At 43.9% G+C, this 17,585-nt stretch overlaps 1 protein-coding gene across 21 annotated transcripts in view; it reads left to right on the forward strand.

Annotated features, from left to right (window-relative positions):
• SKAP1 (src kinase associated phosphoprotein 1) overlaps nt 1-17,585 on the forward strand; it is a 329,329-nt gene that overhangs the window by 283,649 nt on the left and 28,095 nt on the right. For 3 of the 21 annotated variants that reach the window (XR_002730034.2, XM_023204350.2, XM_023204352.2), the window contains exon 13: nt 1,202-1,983. The exons of 14 other annotated variants lie outside the window; for them this stretch is intronic. Coding sequence is in view for 6 of the 7 variants with exons in the window: in XM_023204350.2 (XP_023060118.1) it covers nt 1,202-1,303 (102 nt within the window). In the remaining variant the exon portion in view is untranslated. Of the gene's footprint in view, nt 1-1,201; nt 1,984-17,585 lie in introns of those variants that run through there. 4 more of the 21 variants (XM_023204359.1, XM_023204361.2, XM_023204357.2 and 1 more) reach the window with 3 other exon arrangements.

Consider the following 17,585-nt stretch of genomic DNA (forward strand, 5'->3'; position numbering starts at 1 on the left):
GGCTTTAGTTCCTTTTATCTGCGGATTGCAAGGCCCTTTTGTGGACCAGCACCACTATGGTCACTTGTTTTTGTTTCTGTTTTTCTTGAGACGGAGTCTCGCTCTGTTGCCCTGGAATGCAATGGCACAGTCTTGGCTCACTGTAACCTCTGCCTCCCAGGTTCAAGCGATTCTCTGCCTCAGCCTCCTGAGTAACTGGGACTACAGGCAAGTACCACGGCACCCAGCTAATTTTTGTATTTTTAGTAGAGACGGGATTTTGCCATATTGGCCAGGCTGGTCTCGAACTCCTGGACTCAAGTGATCCATCCGCCTCGAACTCCCAAAGTGCTGTAATTACAGGTGTGAGCCACTGTGCTTGTCCTATGGTCACTTGTTATAAGTGGGAGAAAAAGAGGTAAGAAGCCTCTATTTGGATAAGAAAAGTCACGAGTCCTAGCTTTCAGAAAAGTGACCTTGTCTTCTTGCAGTGTCTCTTACTAGGGAACATTCTTTCCAAATAATAATAATGCTTGTTGGCAGGGCATGGTGGCTCACTCAGCACTTTGGGAGGCTGAGGCAGGTGGATTGCCTGAGGTCAGGAGTTCGAGACCAGCCTGGCCAACATGGCAAAACCCCGTCTCTACGAAAAATACAAAAATTAGCCAGGCGTGGTGGCATGTGCCTGTAGTCCCAGCTACTAGGGAAGCTGAGGCAGAAGAATTGCTTGAACCTAGGAGGCAGAGGTTGCAGTGAGCCAAGATCATGCCATTGCACTCCAGTCTGGGTGACAGAGCAAGACTCCGTCTCAAGAAAAAATGAAAATCATCATCATCATCATCATCATGCTTATTCCACTATTCAAGATAATTTTTTTTTTTTGAGATAGAATCTTGCTGTCACCCAGACTGCCAGACTGGAGTACAGTGGTGCAATCTTGGCTCACTACAACCTCTGCCTCCTGGGTTCAAGCTATTCTCCTGCCTCAACCTCCCTAGTAGCTGGGATTACAGGCTCAAGCCACCACACTTGACTAATTTTTTGTATTTTTAATAGAGATGGGGTTTCACCATGTTGGCCAGGCTGGTCTTGAACTCCTGCCTGCCTTGGCCTCCCAAAGTGATCCGCCTGCCTTGGCCTCCCAAAGTGCTGGGATTACAGGCGTGAGCCACCGTGCCCGGCCAAGATAACATTTAAACGCCCTTTTTTTTTTTTTTTAAAGCATCCTGTTCCAGAAGTTATTTATGGTGGTAACATGAGCTGTTCAGAAGATAAGGGCAAATTAAAGAGGGAGAGAAAGAGAAGCTCTTTTTCAATTGACTAGGAAAGAGAAGAGGCCACTGGGTGAGGTCTTCCATTTAAGGTAAACTGAGCCAGTGGGATACATTTCTTGGGCTTGGGTTGTGTGCTTCATAAATTGGTTTGAGGCTCTTCCAAGGAATTGTCCAGTGCCTTATTTCCATGGAAAGCAGCCTTCGAGCAACAGGTTGGTTACACGTAAGGTTTATACTTACATAGTGACTTAGCTGGGGTGGGAAGGTATTCTCATGGCCCAGACACACCAGGATCTGGGTCATCTTCCTTACTGATGGAATTGACGTGGAAACAGGGAGCCATACAGACAAAGTCAAGTTTAGCGTGGAACACATGATGCTGTCAGATGGTCATGGGTCTTACGTGGGGAAGAATGGACAGACTTTGTTACCCTGGACTGCAGCTACTTAAACTCAGATGGGATCCTGGCGCCACAGCCAGTCTAGTCATCTGAATGCAACAGGCCTGTGCCAGCACACCTGGACTTTGTTAACACAACACTATGTCTATTATAATGGGAATTTTAACCCGGTTTTCTCCACCTACTTCCTCAATATGCTACTTAAAGAATGTAGACCTTTTCCCCTCCCTTGACCCCATTCTTTCCAAAAGAGATTTGTATGTTGTAAAAATTATCTTAATGCAGCAATACTTCCTCTTTTAAGTGTGCTTAGTTGAATGTGACAACAACCCTCATAAAAACAGATAAGTTAATTCCTTCAATTGCTTTAAATGAAGGATTTTTTTTTTTTTTTTTTTTTTTTTTTTTAATTTCAAGGCTCTGAGGGAAAGGAGGTGTTTGGTGACATCTAGTGTCCATTTAGGACTTCCTCAGGCACCATACCCTCTGGTTTGCTGAGTGGGGGATGGGCGGGGGTTTATCTGGGAGGTAATTTAGGAGTAGTAAGTAGGGAGAATTTAGGCCTGGGGCACAGGCTGCCCGAACAGTGTGATGAAACTGATCAATGCCTTTCAAAGAGCTATTATGCACCTCTGACCTAATCAAAGGGGTGGGTGAGGGGATCCTATGGCAAAGCATCTTTTCTTATTTATGATGGTACGAAAGAGAAGCAGAAGCTGTCCCCACCACCCCATTTCATGTTAACAAGCAGGTCAACACTGTGCTGTGATGACGAAGATGATGATGATGGTGTTTTCTCTCATTAATAACCCCTATGGGAGGCAACAGAGTTAGGAGGATGGGAATGGGATTTGGGGTCAGCTGGAAGGCAACGGTCATATACCGGTCAAATTCAGTAGAGGCCATTCCTTTCCCCCAGACAGGAACCAATCGTCTAGAACAAACCCTGGCAGCCTCATTCCTTCCAGGTAATTTTTATAAATGAGGGGACACCCATTCCAAGAGAGGACAAAAGGGAGAGGGTGTTTATGTGTGTGTGCATATGCATGCATGTAAACCTGCTCACAAGAGGCCCAATTGCACTTCAACCCTATCCTGCAAACCCTGACTATTTATTCTAAAACCCATTTTTTTATAAGGGAATAAAATTGGCATTTTTCTCTCTATTTATTCCTAAACAGTTGTCCTGGACAAGACCTTTCACTCTTCTCTCTCTCTGTGTGTGTGTCCATGTGCACACACAGTTTTCAGTTGGGGAAAAGTCCAGACCAGATAATTAACTATGAAGCCCAGACAGAAATGTTTACCTAGAACCATATAAGCCATGGCAGGGTTAGGTTAATGCTCAGAATCGCCCAATGCTTTACAAACTCCAGTGTAAAAAATTCCAGCCATTTATTTTGCAGCGAATTTATAACAAATGCTGTTAAAGTCTTCGTCTTTTGACAGAGGTAATAATAAATTCACTGTTAAAGACGGTAGTTTAATTCCTTATACCTCCAATACTGCACAGAATAAACCATATTCATCACTGAGTAATTTTTTACCACATAAATCTTTAAAACTAACTGGTGAAGGCTGTTGAGACTGAAATATTGTGAATTTATTAGATATGCCCATGTAGTATTGGATTCAGAGGTTTCCATTCGAATATATTATGGGGAAAATTTGTGTCTTTAACTGTGACATTCCCTCCATTTCCAATCGCCAGTATTATAACAAGCAGCTCCTCCAGAGTCAACTGCACGTTTATTAGACAGAGATTTAGTAATAAACTCCCCACTAATCTGCCAAAGAGGCTGGATGACATTTTGGTGAGGTGCCCTATTTAAAAGGAGTCACAAAAGCTTTGTTTCAGTATAATTATTTTCTCAAAAGGAACTCAGCCTCCCCATGCCTCTTCTGCCACCATTTCTTGGTATTGCATGGACTCAGCTCTCCAACCAAACTAGCAAAATACTAAAACAAATTATAACCTCATTGCTAACACACAGGGCAGTAATTCTTTGCAGGTTATAGGATTAGTTATGCAGGACTGAAGGTAATTGATTAGAACACAGAAAAGCTTAAATTTGCAGACATTCCCAGACATACGGTATTTAAGGCTAATAAAAAGATCATATTGATACTCAAATTAGAAATAATAGAAAATGGTTTCAGAAAACTAGTTACTCAAAAACTTTCATCTTGACATATTAAACATTCAAGATACAATTAAATCCTCAGATTTGAACAAAAATCCTTTTACTCTACATATTAATTTTGAGTGAAAATCTGTACCTGATAGATGAGAATATTCTGAACCTTTCTCATGATTTGCTAGTGAAGTGACATTGAAACTAACCAAGTATATCAAACTGTAACACCCTCTCCAGTTTCATTAAGGAAATATTAATATTGCTAAAATGAAAAATATTTTTTTCTTTTAAATGCACAAATGTTCATCATATTTTTAGCAAAAAGAGTCTGCAGTTTCTCTGTTCCTGATAATATTCTATATTTGGGGACAGTTCCAAATACTAAGAACTTCCATGAAGCATTGTGAACTTTACAGTTTTTTAATAAAATTGGTTTCTAACTATTAAACAAAGGAGAAAAATCTCCTGGAAGTGCAAGGCTGTAGCCCATCCGAATAATTGTTAAAAGACAAAACCCGGCTAGAAAGATAAGCATAATACCAGCAATTAATATTCAGCATTTCACATTATAGTCAAGAGGATGTGTTTTTCTTTGTGATGTGGCTCATAAGCTAAGAGTGTTGGGAGCCAGACTCTGAGCTCTGTCTTCTTTTTGTGGATGAGGATTAAAAAACAGCAACGACAATCCTGCTCCATCTGTAAATGAACAAACATCTTGATTTTATAGCTATTTGCTTTGTAAAACTAAGGAATGAAACAAAAATTACTGGATGCCTAAGTAACACTTTAATTCTGAATTCATTTACGCTGTAGCTATGTAGTTGTCACAAACCATAATGCAGTATTTAATTAAAATAACAGAAGTGTATCTAGATATGTCCTGGGGTAGCTATCACCAAATTATACTCTACGCCATCGGTATTTTATTTATGAAATGGCAGAATCTAAGGTGCAACTAGGCTGATACAAAAGCATGAACATTTTAAACTTGCATTTTTAGAAAGGCTCTTTTTTTTTTTTTTTTTCCTGCTGCGTCTTTAAATGTTTTCCTCCTATCTTTGGAAGGGGAGGGAGGTTAGTGTAATTGTTTAAAGATCTAACTCTTGCTTTTCAACTATTGACCTCCTAAGTCTTCTGGCTGTGAAATCCCCTCTGTTTTCATGGAAAGGCTTGCGAGGTTCACAGGAGCCACAGCAAGTGTGGGACATCTTAGGCAGAACTTGGACGTGGGTTCCAGAAGGGTAGGAAAAAAGCAAACCGTTTCAGACTCTCTGTGCCTGTTCCCACATAAACTTCCTTGCACCTTTTTTCCACCTATAAATACCCGTTGTAGTGTACACGCTTGCTTGCTCTTCTTTGTGGATGTTCACATGCAGACATACTGCTCCTTTTCATAAGCGCATAGCATCTATCTTACACGCACCCACCATCTATCTCCTTGTTCACATTGGCTGTCCCATCCACCTCCTTGTCTGCAGAATTATGTTCAGCAAGTTCCGGATTTATAGGAAATAAATAATGAAAATGGAACAGACTGGGAAAGATAATCGAAACATTCAAATTGTTATTTTTCACTGTACTTTACACAAACAGAGCATCTATAAACACCTAGAAAGGGTGTTGGCTGATCCCTAAAAAGCAATGCCTTTTGAAACATTGTAACCGAGGGGGTCTGTCTACACCTTTCCTGTTCCTCCTCTCCTGCTTTTTGATGCTCACCATTTTAAATGGTAAACAATACTGTGTTATTGTTTTCGTTCTTTCTGCTTATTTATCCTGTCTATAATGACAAGTTTTTGTCATCACTTATCCTCTACAAGATAATCCTGAGAATTACAAAACAGAAACAATAATTGCAATCACCTTTTTAAAGAAAAAAGCCCTTGCATTTACTGTATAAAGATATTCAGATAATGGCATCATCGGATCACAGCCTGATCCTACAGCAAGGGTCTTTTGGAGAGAGAGTTTCTTCTACACACTTGTAATTATTTTAGCCCCTTTCACAGGTCACATAAAAAGTTAATTTCAATCGCTGCTAATTTCCGTCCAACAAGAGTGCAGTACTTTAAACCACCCAAAATAATTGGATTCAAAACAAATTTGGGAAATTGAGTGTGTTAGAAAGCAAATAAAAATATCCTTTTGGTAAGGAGGAGGGTGAAAGTAGTAAAAATGGCCTTTTTTTCCCCTTCTTTCCCCTTCACAACTTTGCCATTAAAGTTGCACCTACAGCTAGAAGTTTGTCCGTGAAAAATGGTCATTTTGTTTCTCTGCTCAAAGAATGTTATTAAAATGCTAATTTAAAAGAAAAAGGAGTTAAATATCTAGCGATGGTGCATTCTAATTGCAACCATAATGAGCTCTCTAAATGTGTGTGCCCCTGACACACACAGAGCATAAACAGCAGTAAACAGATCATTAGTACCCGCGTTCATTTATTCTAGCGACCTTACCATGACCCCACTGAGGGTAGGGTGAAAAGCAGGTGGATCTGGCTGTGACACCCCCTAGAGGGATCCAGGAAATGAAGCTATAAGCGGTTGTCATGGAAACGCCTATGTGTGCAGATGATGTAACACACCGACAGGCTGTAGGGCTCCGCAACTGGGATGTTGCCTTTCCCTCGCTGGAACAATCTTGAGGATTAAATTATTCATTTCTTTAATTCACAAAGCAAAAGGAATCCTAATTTTCTTGGTGATGTGCAACTCTCTTCCATTTGTCTAGGGTCTGGAACATGGTGACTTGTCATCCTTCTTTCTCAAAACCCACCCCAGCTAGACCCAAATTGCTGAATCTGGTGCAATCAAGTGGGAAAAGGCAGTGGAAATCTGACACCCAACATCCGTACTTAAAGAGAGAAAATCTAAGGTTTTAAGCTAAAATTAAAAATATAGACAGTGTCCTCTCCTAATGAGAGCATGTTGACCGAGACTAAATGTATACTTGTCCTGAATGAGATGGCTTTGTTTAGAGTGGAGCAGAGACAGGGTTGGCCTGTCTAACCCTGTCTAACAAGCTGGTACCTGATGCCGAGAGTGGAAAGGAGAACTAACAAGCTGGTACCTGATGCCGAGAGTAGAAAGGAGAGAGGCTCCAGCCCCAAATGAACACATCACCCTAGCACACCCTATGTGTGCTTTCTAGCAAGGTGCAAAGAAAAGAGATAAGAGAAAACGAGCATCTGCTCACCCTCCCATGTCCATTTGAGATAATCGAGATTAATAAAAATAATTCTTTGGAGAATGATTCCACTCTATCCTATCCTGTTTTGCACCAAACAACCTCAATAACCTTACGGCAACAGTAGAATAACTTTTCTTCTTTTTTTAAAAGGAAGCAGAAAAGATGATCTCTGGAAATTATTTTAAAATAAAAAATCTCCCAGCCTGCACCTCCCCCCACACCCCCTCCCCATTGCACTTTAGATGAACCTGTGATATTGTAGCAATGGCCCTTGAAGTGCAGTAGGGAGGTGATTTAGGAGAATATTAAAGGCAATGTGGAGATTCAAGGCGCCTCTCTCAGGGAGATCTGGAGAAATACGCAGCACAGATGGGCCGAGCAGATTAAACATTTCCGTCACATTGTTTCCAAATTGTGTTGTGGTGCCTGAGGCTGGTACTGCGGTCAGAGCAAAACAGAGCGATGCAGAGCTGCGCAGTTTATGGAATACATATTAATACTCCCGTCTCACATGGTATCACAATTCTATCAGCTCCGAAATGGTGCTGTCTCTATTGTTCCTGACTTCTGCACTTAGCACCTTGTTTTCTCCCATCTGCAAAGTGTTTACCTTCCCTCTATCCCTTCTCTCTTCTTTAGGTAAAGTTCAAGTTGTGTGCTTCTTTTCATTTCTCTTTCCTTACAGCCCTATTTCACCTTTGCTCTTACCTTCACAGCTTATGATTTCTCTGTCATATACACTTGCACACACCCACTCTGTTTTGCACACATTTCACCAACAACATGCAGTGTGTGCACAGGCCCTGCACACCTCCGTGGCCTCAGCTTGATCATTATCCACTCCCACCCTGTTCAGGACATAAGCTTCACCCTTAAAGCTGAATGTTCTCTCGCACTCAAGTGCTCTGAGACCCTCCATCTAGAGAACACATTCCTCTTCTCAGAACACTTAGCTCGGGGTGTGCTTTGTGGAGTTGTCACCATGACCCACCCCCCTCCCAACTGCTGTTGCTGACTACCCAGCCTTCCCATGTCCCCCTTCTCACACTCGCATACCTTCCCCTGTATCCAGGCCTATCAATCTCCAGGTTAGCAAGTTCCCTGAAATGTAACAATAAATAAAACTAGCTCAATTGAGGCAAATTTAATGACTCATTTTTATTATGATTTATAGACCAAAACTCTGAATAATGGAAAAAGAGAAAGTGATTGCCAATAACTTAAAACACACTGTAAAACAGCCTGAAGAGGCTGCCACGCCACCCAAGGTTTCAGTCAAGTGCTGAGCTTCGATCCTTTCACAAGTTCCAACACCACTAACCCACCAGCCACCCAACTGCCCATTTCCTTTCTCCTTCTGGAAAATCTCTTCATAAAACTATCTATGCTGAAAAATGGGCACTTTGTCTTTGGTGAACAATTCCTGTTCCGAGCCTTGTTTTTCTCAGCAGTTAGAAGGATGCTGATTTGGAGCCCTTTATTTATTTCATAGGGTATGATATCCTAAGAAAGCATATATATATATATATATCCAAAGCTGGATTTTAGGAGTAGAGAATTTGTGGGGAAATCCAGAGTAAAAATATGATGTTTGGGACTGACCCTGGAATAGTACAAGTTTCTCTGCTTAGGAATTCAAATTTCCCATCTTAACTAATGGCAATGTATAATGCACAAACACTAATAAGAGAAATAAGCAATCATAAACCAAAAATTCTGTGATTCATTGACCTTTCCCACACATATATCAAGCACTTCAGGTTAGGGGCTGATAGACTATTCTCTTGAAGATGCATCGTCTTGTTTATAAGCACTGATATAGAGAACTTTTATGGTAAAAAGAACCAAAAAGTATGAGATATTTTCTGGGAATCTTATTCCACGGAGGCTTGGAACCCAATTCAATGTGAAAAGAGAATGTTTCTGTTAGGAGCTTTCTCCAGGGAACTGACAGTGTCAAGCAGCTTGCTCCAAGCCATTTGAATGGAAACTATGAGAAGACACCACAACTTTGAAGTCACAGTTAAATAGATAATGCCTTGACTGGGTGCAGTGGCTCATGCCTGTAATCCCAGCACTTTGGAAGGTGGAGGTGGGCAGGATCGCCTGAGGTCAGGAGTTTGAGACCAGCCTGGCCAACATGGTGAAACTCCGTCTCTAGTAAAAATACAAAAATTAGCCGGGCGTGGTGCCAGGCACCTGTAATCTCAGCTACTCAGGAAGCTGAGGCAGGAGAATCGCTTGAACTTGGGAGCTGGAGGTTGCAGTGAGCTGAGATCGTGCCACTGCACTCCAGCCTGGGTGACAAAGAACAAAACTCTGTCTCTGAAAAAAAAAAGAGATGATTCCTTAAAAGAGATACACAAGTGCAGTCGACCTTTGAGGAGGGAACAGCCTCTTCAGCTGGAGGGCTGAAGCCCATGAAATCTAGCGTGGAAGGAATGAGGATTCTTGATTCTCCTTCACTGTACTTGTTTTTTTTTTTTTTAACGGAGTCTTGCTCTGTTGCCCAGGCTGGAGTGCAGAGGCGCAATCTCGGCTCACTGCAACCTCTGCCTCCTGGGTTCAAGCGATTCTCCTGCCTCAGCCTCCCGAGTAGCTGGGATTACAGGTGTGCACCACCATGCTCAGCTAATTGTTTTGTATTTTTAGTAGAGACGGGGTTTCACCATATTGGCCAGGCTGATCTCGAACTCCTGACCTTGTGATCCACCTGCCTCAGCCTCTCAAAGTGCTGGGATTACAGGCGTGAGCCACCGTATTTTTAAAAAGCTGTATTTTTTAAAAGCAGGGACTTGTGTGTGGGGAGTGCGGGGATACCCACCCTGGGCCAAAGTACAGATCCAGCCCATAAAGACCATTGTATTTTTTCCTATAGAGTGCCGGCTGGTAAACTGCAAAGGGTTCATAAACCCTTTGAGAATCTGATGAAAGGTCTGGGCCTCACCCCAGGGATGAGGCCTATGTACACATGCACACAAAATTTTACACCACTTTCAGGGAGTTCAAAGATTCCTTCACATCCATCCAAAGAGAGGCCAGGGGTTCACAGACTCTGGTTTAAGAATCTGTGCCCTGGAGGATGGTGAGTTCCTCTTGTTGGAACAGCCTAGGATTCACTGAGCCTAGAAATTGAATTCTCATCCCAAGACAGGATGGTCATTCCAGGTCATGTCTGTGGTACTCCAGGGGAGCCATGGAAGAGCTTATACAAATAGGAACCAGCAGGGAGGAGAGAAATTAAAATGTAGCAATCATGGAGTAGGGGTATTTAATCTCTTTTAAGGCTTATGATAGGCGCCTGCTGGTTTTCCCCCAATATCCCCTGACACCTACTGACAGGGTATTTGCAGCACCACACGGGGACTCAGGGCCCTGTGACAGGAGGAGCACTGAGGAGGTCCATGATAGTCTTGAAACCATAAACGGCAATAGGAAACCACTGGAGGCAGAGTCAAGCTGTGCGACATGCCCGTTGTTGGTGGCCATACTGCTTTTTGTTTATAGAATTTGCTATTCTTTTTATGGCAGGTTTGGTAGGGTTTTTTTTTTTTTTCCTTGTTAATGGAGATTAGCAGCATAAATCCTTTTATGGCAGTGTGAAATCTGCCATAAACACTTTTGATTGTTGCTGATGGTGAGCACAGCGTCTACTTCAGGTTCACTCAATGCTTCATTCATCCAGACCAGTAGTTTCTCCAGCCAGATCATGGAGTCCAAATAGCCAACTTTTATTTTTAAGACTTCTTCATGTGGGTTGTTCAAAGAGGTGGGGCAAGGTTGGTATTGAGAGAAGCAGATGTTTAGTCAAACCTAGAAATATGATGAGAACAAACCATACACTGTGCTTATTTTAGATGAAAGGTTTCTAAAAAGACTTTGTGGCAAGAAGCAAGCCCTGATGGAAAGGTTTGTGTTTTTTTTAAAAATAACTTTTTATATTCTTATCTAAAACATCTTCATTGAACAATTTTGTATAATTTAAATCTTAGCCCTACCATTCAGAATATATGTAGAGTTACGGAGTAGTGAGCATGCATAATTCTGAAGCCCTAACACTGTCACTTGTAGATGTGTATCCCTACCTTGGATAGAAATACTTCCAAATTGAGGATTTCAGTTCTCCTGGGAGCCTCTCAGCATTTTTCCAATCTTTCCAAACATCTGGGCAAAGAGAAATCAGACTTTATAGAAAACATTGATCCCAGAAATTCAGTTCTCTTTGCCATCCTAAAACTAAAACCCAAGAATCAGCAACTTAATAAAAATGCAGTAAATTAGCACCTTTAGACAGGAGCAGGGTTCATTCAGAGCTGGGGTCTGCCTGACTGAGCCAGTACTCTCTCCATTTTAATAGTTTAATAAAAATTAGCATAATTAACGAACATCTGTATGATCCAGAGTGGTGCAATTTGGCACTTGGAAACGAGGGCTTAAACATGATTGCTGTGAGTTTAATGTTGTTTTAATTCTTTTTGGCACTGTGCAGTGAAATAAACGTTTGGTGGTGATAGTTCTCGGCCGGATCTCATTTGCATTTTTCTCCCTTTGATTATGAGCAATTGTGGACTCCCCAGCAATTCATCAAAGTAGAAATTATTTTAAAATACCTCATGGTGTTCAGACTGGGCTGGAGCAATGCATGGGGGTGGTAGTGGGAGAGAAGGTTAGAAATTTTCCATTCATGCTTTAAACATCTCAGCCCTGCAGCCCTTTTCGGGTATCCAGCCAAGGGATGAAATCTGGAAAAGACAGTCAGATCCTGGGACCTGTAGGTGCTTTGATTAAGCTCCCAGGCTCCCACAGCAGGATACATATGGTCTCTGAGACTGTGCCATCCTCCTTACACTTCTGCCTGCTCTTTTGTTTTGAAGGGCAGAGAGTTGATTTCATTCATTTCAGTTCTCACCACTGTGGCGAGGCTTCTACATCTGCAGTCGGCAGGGTCAGTGTTCCCCTCCAGCAAGAGCAGACAGACTGGGAGCCTGGCTTTTGCAGGTGCCCTGCTGAGCCTCATCTGCTTCTTGTTCACACCCTCTTCGAGTTGGCAGAGAACACCTTCCTAAGGCTTCGTCCCTACTCCTGGCATTATGACTAAAAAGGGGTGCTACAAAGTGTGAGTCAAAGTTAGGAGCATTAAACAATCCCAGGGGAGCAAATGCCTTGTACTATCCCCTGCAGGTGATGCAGATGACAGCATCTGGCAGGTGGAAGACCACACTTCACACATTTCAGCAAGTTGACTTGGATCAAAAGACTCTCAGACAACACAGTGCCCACCCTCTGCCTGTGGGATAGCAGAAGAGCTAAAGCTAGTTTTTATGTGTTAAAATGTGAGAGGAAGACAGAGTATGTTATTTCCCCTTCACAGCAAGGCCATTCACAGCAAGGCAACACTGCAAGAAAACTTAAGTCAGAAACTGCCCTAACTTAAGTGTTGGAAAATGGACGGTAACATAACTTGTACCAAGAGGAGCTTAAAAATGCCCTGACAGGGTGGGCATGGTGTAATCCCAGCACTTTGGGAGCCCGAGGCCGGGGAATCACTTGAGCTCAGGAGTTCAAGGCTAGCCTAGGCAACATAGCAAAACCCCATCTCTACAAAAAATAATAATAATAATAATTAGCAAGTAAAAAATAATTAGGCAATGGCATGCGCCTGTGGTCCCAGCTCCTCCAGAGGCTGAGGCAGGAAAATCTCTTGAGCCCAGGAGGCAGAGGTTACAGTGAGCTGAAATCATGCCACTGCACTTCAGCCAGGTGAAGGGAGTGAAATTCTGTATCCCCCCGCCAAAAAAGTTAAAGAATTCTAGGTAATTTCCCATAAGACGCTGCAAACTGCAGGGAGAAGCTGGCCTGGGAGAGAGAGGAAATGAGAAGGTGTGGTGGGTCAGGCACAGTGGCTCACTTCAGTAATCCCAACAAGCAGGAGGATTGCTTGAACCCAGAAGTTTGGGACAAGCCTAGGCAACACAGGGAGACCCCATCTCTATAAAACAAAACAAAGTTTTTGTTAACTAGCCAGGCATGGTGACATGTACCTGTAGTCCTAGTTACTTAGGAGGCTGAAGCAGGAGGATCACTTGAGCCCAGGAGTTGGAGGTTGCAGTGAGCTATACTTGCACCACTGCACTCCATCCTGGGCAACAGAGCGAAACCCTGTCTCAAAAAACAAAACAAGAAAAGAAGGTGTGGTGTAGGAAGAGGTGGCAGACAGACACATTCAGTTATTTAAGGCTGATTTTAACAAGGCAATTCCCTGGTCCTAAAAGGATCAACTCAGTAGTCTCACTTCTTGTGGCATTTCAGACTCTTGTTGTTTACGGAGCCATTTGAGGAGATTGTCTCCAAAGGTAGTTGATCTTTTTCTGCCACAACTAGTTCAATCACCAGGGGAATATCTTGGAGTTAGTTGTAACTAAATCTGCTCAACTAAGAGTACAAATTCCCACTGTCCCCTTCATTTCATCACAATCTCATTTAACGAGTATTTTTTTTTATTTTTTTATTTTTTATTTTTTATTTTTTTTTATTTGAGATGGAGTTTCGCTCTTGTTGCCCAGGCTAGAGTGCAATGGCACGATCTCAGCTCACCGCAACCTCTGCCTCCTAGGTTCAAGCGATTCTCCTGCCTCAGCCTCCTGAGTAGCTGGGATTACAGGTACCCTCAACCATGCCCAGCTAATTTTTGTATTTTTAATAGAGACAGGGTTTCACCATGTTGGTCAGGCTGGTGTCGAATTCCTGACCTCAGGTGATCCACCCACCTCGGCCTCCCAAAGTGCTGGGATTATAGGCATGAGCCACCGTGCCTGGCCTCATTTAACAAGTATTTATTTGGCCCCACTCTGTGCTGGGTACAGTGCTGAATGCTGAGAACACAAAAACAAACAAAACCAACAAGGTCCAGTCCTCAGATTTCCAACTAGTGATTGACACTGAGACAAAGACAGACAGATAGAAAGCAGTGTAATCACAAGCTCTTTTCCAGGAAAGCACAGGGCACAGCACTGTGTAACCAGGACCCCACACAGAAAAGCGTCAAGGAGAGGCTTCTAGAGAGTCAGTAACTCAGGAACTGAGATCTGAAGTCTGTTTAGGAGTGAGCCCTGTGAAATGAGGAGGGAAGTAGAGGCTAAACAGGCAGAGGAAAGGTGCCAAGGTGAGGGAGCCTGTGGCCCACGGGAGCAGCTAAGACAAGTGCTGTTTTACTAAGGGACCCTAAATCTAGGAGGTGAATGACAATGCTGAACAGTGAGTGGGACTGAGTCATGCAGGGCCTTGTCTACTTTGCTAAGAAGTTAAGCGAGGCCGGGCGCGGTGGCTCAAGCCTGTAATCCCAGCACTTTGGGAGGCCGAGACGGGCGGATCACGAGGTCAGGAGATCGAGACCATCCTGGCTAACACGGTGAAACCCCGTCTCTACTAAAAAAATACAAAAAACTAGCCAGGCGAGGTGGCGGGCGCCTGTAGTCCCAGCTACTCAGGAGGCTGACGCAGGAGAATGGCATAAACCCGGGAGGCGGAGCTTGCAGTGAGCTGAGATCCGGCCACTGCACTCCAGCCTGGGCAACAGAGCGAGACTCCGTCTCAAAAAAAAAAAAAAGAAGTTAAGCGGTGGCCGGGCACAGTGGCTTATGCCTGTATTCCCAGCACTTTGGGAGGCCAAGGCAGGCAGATCACCTGAGGTCAGGAGTTCAAGACCAGCCTGGCCAATATGGTGAAACCGCATCTCTACTAAAAATATAAAAATTAGCCAGGTGTGGTGGCCGGCGCCTGTAATCCCAGCTACTCAAGAGATTGAAATAGGAGAATCGTTTGAACCCTGGAGGCAGAGGTTGCAGTGAGCTGAGATCGTGTCACTGCACTCCAGACTGAGCAACAAAAAAAGGCCGGGGCCCGGCAGCTTACGCCTGTAATCCCAGCACTTTGGGAGGCTAAGGTGGGTGGATCACAAGGTCAGGAGATTGAAACCATCCTGGCTAACACAGTGAAACCTCGTCTCTACTAAAAACACAAAAACTTAGCTGGGCGAGGTGGCGGGCGCCTGTAGTCCCAGCTACTGGGGAGGCTGAGGCAGGAGAATGCTGTGAACCCAGGAGGCAGAGCTTGCAGTGAGCCGAGACCGTGCCACTGTACTCCAGCCTAGGCAACAGAGCGAGACTCCATCTCAAAACAAAACAAAACAGTTAAAAAGGGGCACTGGGAACCCACTGAAACTTTTCAAGCAGAGCAGTGACATTATCAGTGTGCACTGTAGAGACCGAGTCTGGCTGCAGAACGAATAGAGTAGAGAAGAATGCTGACACAGAGACTAACTCGGAGATTGTTTCTGTAGTTCTCATGTGAGATGATAGCTATAGGACCCCAAGGTATTGGCAACTGGGAAAGGAAAGAAGATGGAGGATTTTAGTAATATTTTAGAGGGAGAATTGACAGGACTCAAGGATTGATTAGAAGAGGGGGATAGGGCTGGGCGCAGTGGCTCACACCTGTAATCCCAGTACTTTGGGAGGCCGAGGCAGGTGGCTCACCTGAGGTCAGGAGTTCGAGACCAGCCTGGCCAATATGGCAAAACCCTGTCTCTACTAAAAATATAAAAATTAGCTGGCCGTGGTGGCACGTGCCAGTAATCCCAGCTACTCGGGAGGCTGAGGCAGGAGAATTGCTTGAACCCGGGAGGAGGCACAGGTTGTAGTCAGCTGAGATCATGAGATCATGCCACTGAACTCCAGCCTGGGTAACAAAAAGCAAGACTCCGTCAAAAAAAAAAAAAAAGAAGAAGAAGGTGAAAGTAAAATTAAGAATGACTCCTGAGATTCCAGCCTGGGTAACAGTGCATTGTGGTACAACTCACTGATATAGAGAACCAAGGAAGCAAAGATAGCTTTGGAGTCAGGATGGAGGTAAAGGCAGGATGACATGATAAATTTAGGACATACTGAGTTTGAACAGCTTGGTGGAATGCACTTGGCTATTGGGGTCCAACACAGACCTGGGCTGGAGCTCTGGTCGTGAGTGGTAAACACAGACACGGTGGATACACTACAGAGGTATATGGGATTGCTCTAGTAAAGTGCATCAAGACAGAAGAGAAGGCCGGGACAGAACCCTAGAAAACAACCACATTAAAAAGCAGAATTGAGCGAGACGAGCCTGCAAAGGAGAATGAAAAGAAGTAACCAGAGAGGTAGGAGGGAAACCAGGAGAGTATAATTATCATAGAAACTAAGAGAATAAAAGGCCTCAAGAAGAATCAATAGTGCCAGCACTGCTGAGAGATCAAGTAAGATAAGGACTGAAAAGTGCTCAGAGAACTTGAGCAATGCAGAGGTTACAGGAGACCACGGAGAGAAAGCATCAGTAGAGGACGGCAACAGAGCCTGACGAGAGTGGCTTCAACAGAGAACAGGAAGGAAGTTGGAGCGGTGAGTGAGTAAACTCTTCCAAGTGTGGCATAGACTAGCAGAAATGGGAAGTAGACATGCAGTGGGAGCTATTTAATGGTTGTTTTCAGAAATGAGAGCAACTTGAACACCTTTCAGTGCTGGTGGAAGGAGCCATTTACTTTACAGGCAGAGGTCAGTCTCCACAGAGCATCATCTCTCAGAAAGAAAGGAGAAGGACTGCAAGTGCATATTGTGAGGAGTAGTCTTAAACCAGGGGAGGGATGCTTCCCCGACTTTAATGGGAAAGAAAGATGGTTGTCAATACAGATAAGTTCCTGCTTTGGTGGCTGGAGGCTGACAGATCTGATGGTTTCTCTTTTCCTTTTGAAGGTGGAGAAGAGGTTGTCAGAAGCAACAAGAGTTTGAAGAGGGGAGATATTAGATATCATGATGCTATGACAATTATATGCACCCAGAGATAAAAAGATCACCAGATGATGCTAGGGACTCTGAATTTTCCATATCACGAATCTGGTTTTATTTATTTTTTTTTTCCTAATAGAACTCAGCAACCAGGTGTACAAATAAGCAGTTAGCTCTCTGGTACCCCAAATCCAATTGAACTGGAATATGTGATATTTCCCATTCTTAAAATTGCATTCTGGGCCAGGTGCGGTGGCTCAAGCCTGTAATCCCAGCACTTTGGGAGGCTGAGGTGGGTGGATGACAAAGTCAGGAGCTCAAGACCAGCCTGGCCAACATAGCGAAACCCCGTCAGTACTAAAAATACAAAAATTGCCGGGCGCAGTGGCTCAAGCCGTAATCCCAGCACTTTGGGAGGCCGAGACGGGTGGATCACGAGATCAGGAGATCAAGACCATTCCTGGCTAACACGGTGAAACCCCGTCTCTACTAAAAAATACAAAAATCTAGCTGGGCGCGGTGGCTCAAGCCTGTAATCCCAGCACTTTGGGAGGCCGAGACGGGCGGATCACGAGGTCAGGAGATCGAGACCATCCTGGCTAACACGGTGAAACCCCGTCTCTACTAAAAAATACAAAAAAACTAGCCAGGCAAGGTGGCGGGCGCCTGTAGTCCCAGCTACTCCGGAGGCTGAGGCAGAATGGCGTAAACCCAGAAGGCGGAGCTTGCAGTGAGCTGAGATCCGGCCACTGCACTCCAGCCTGGGCGACAGAGCCAGACTCCGTCTCAAAA

This window comes from Piliocolobus tephrosceles, chromosome 16 (genome assembly GCF_002776525.5).
Source record: "Piliocolobus tephrosceles isolate RC106 chromosome 16, ASM277652v3, whole genome shotgun sequence".
In the NCBI taxonomy this organism is placed as follows: Eukaryota; Metazoa; Chordata; class Mammalia; order Primates; family Cercopithecidae; genus Piliocolobus; species Piliocolobus tephrosceles.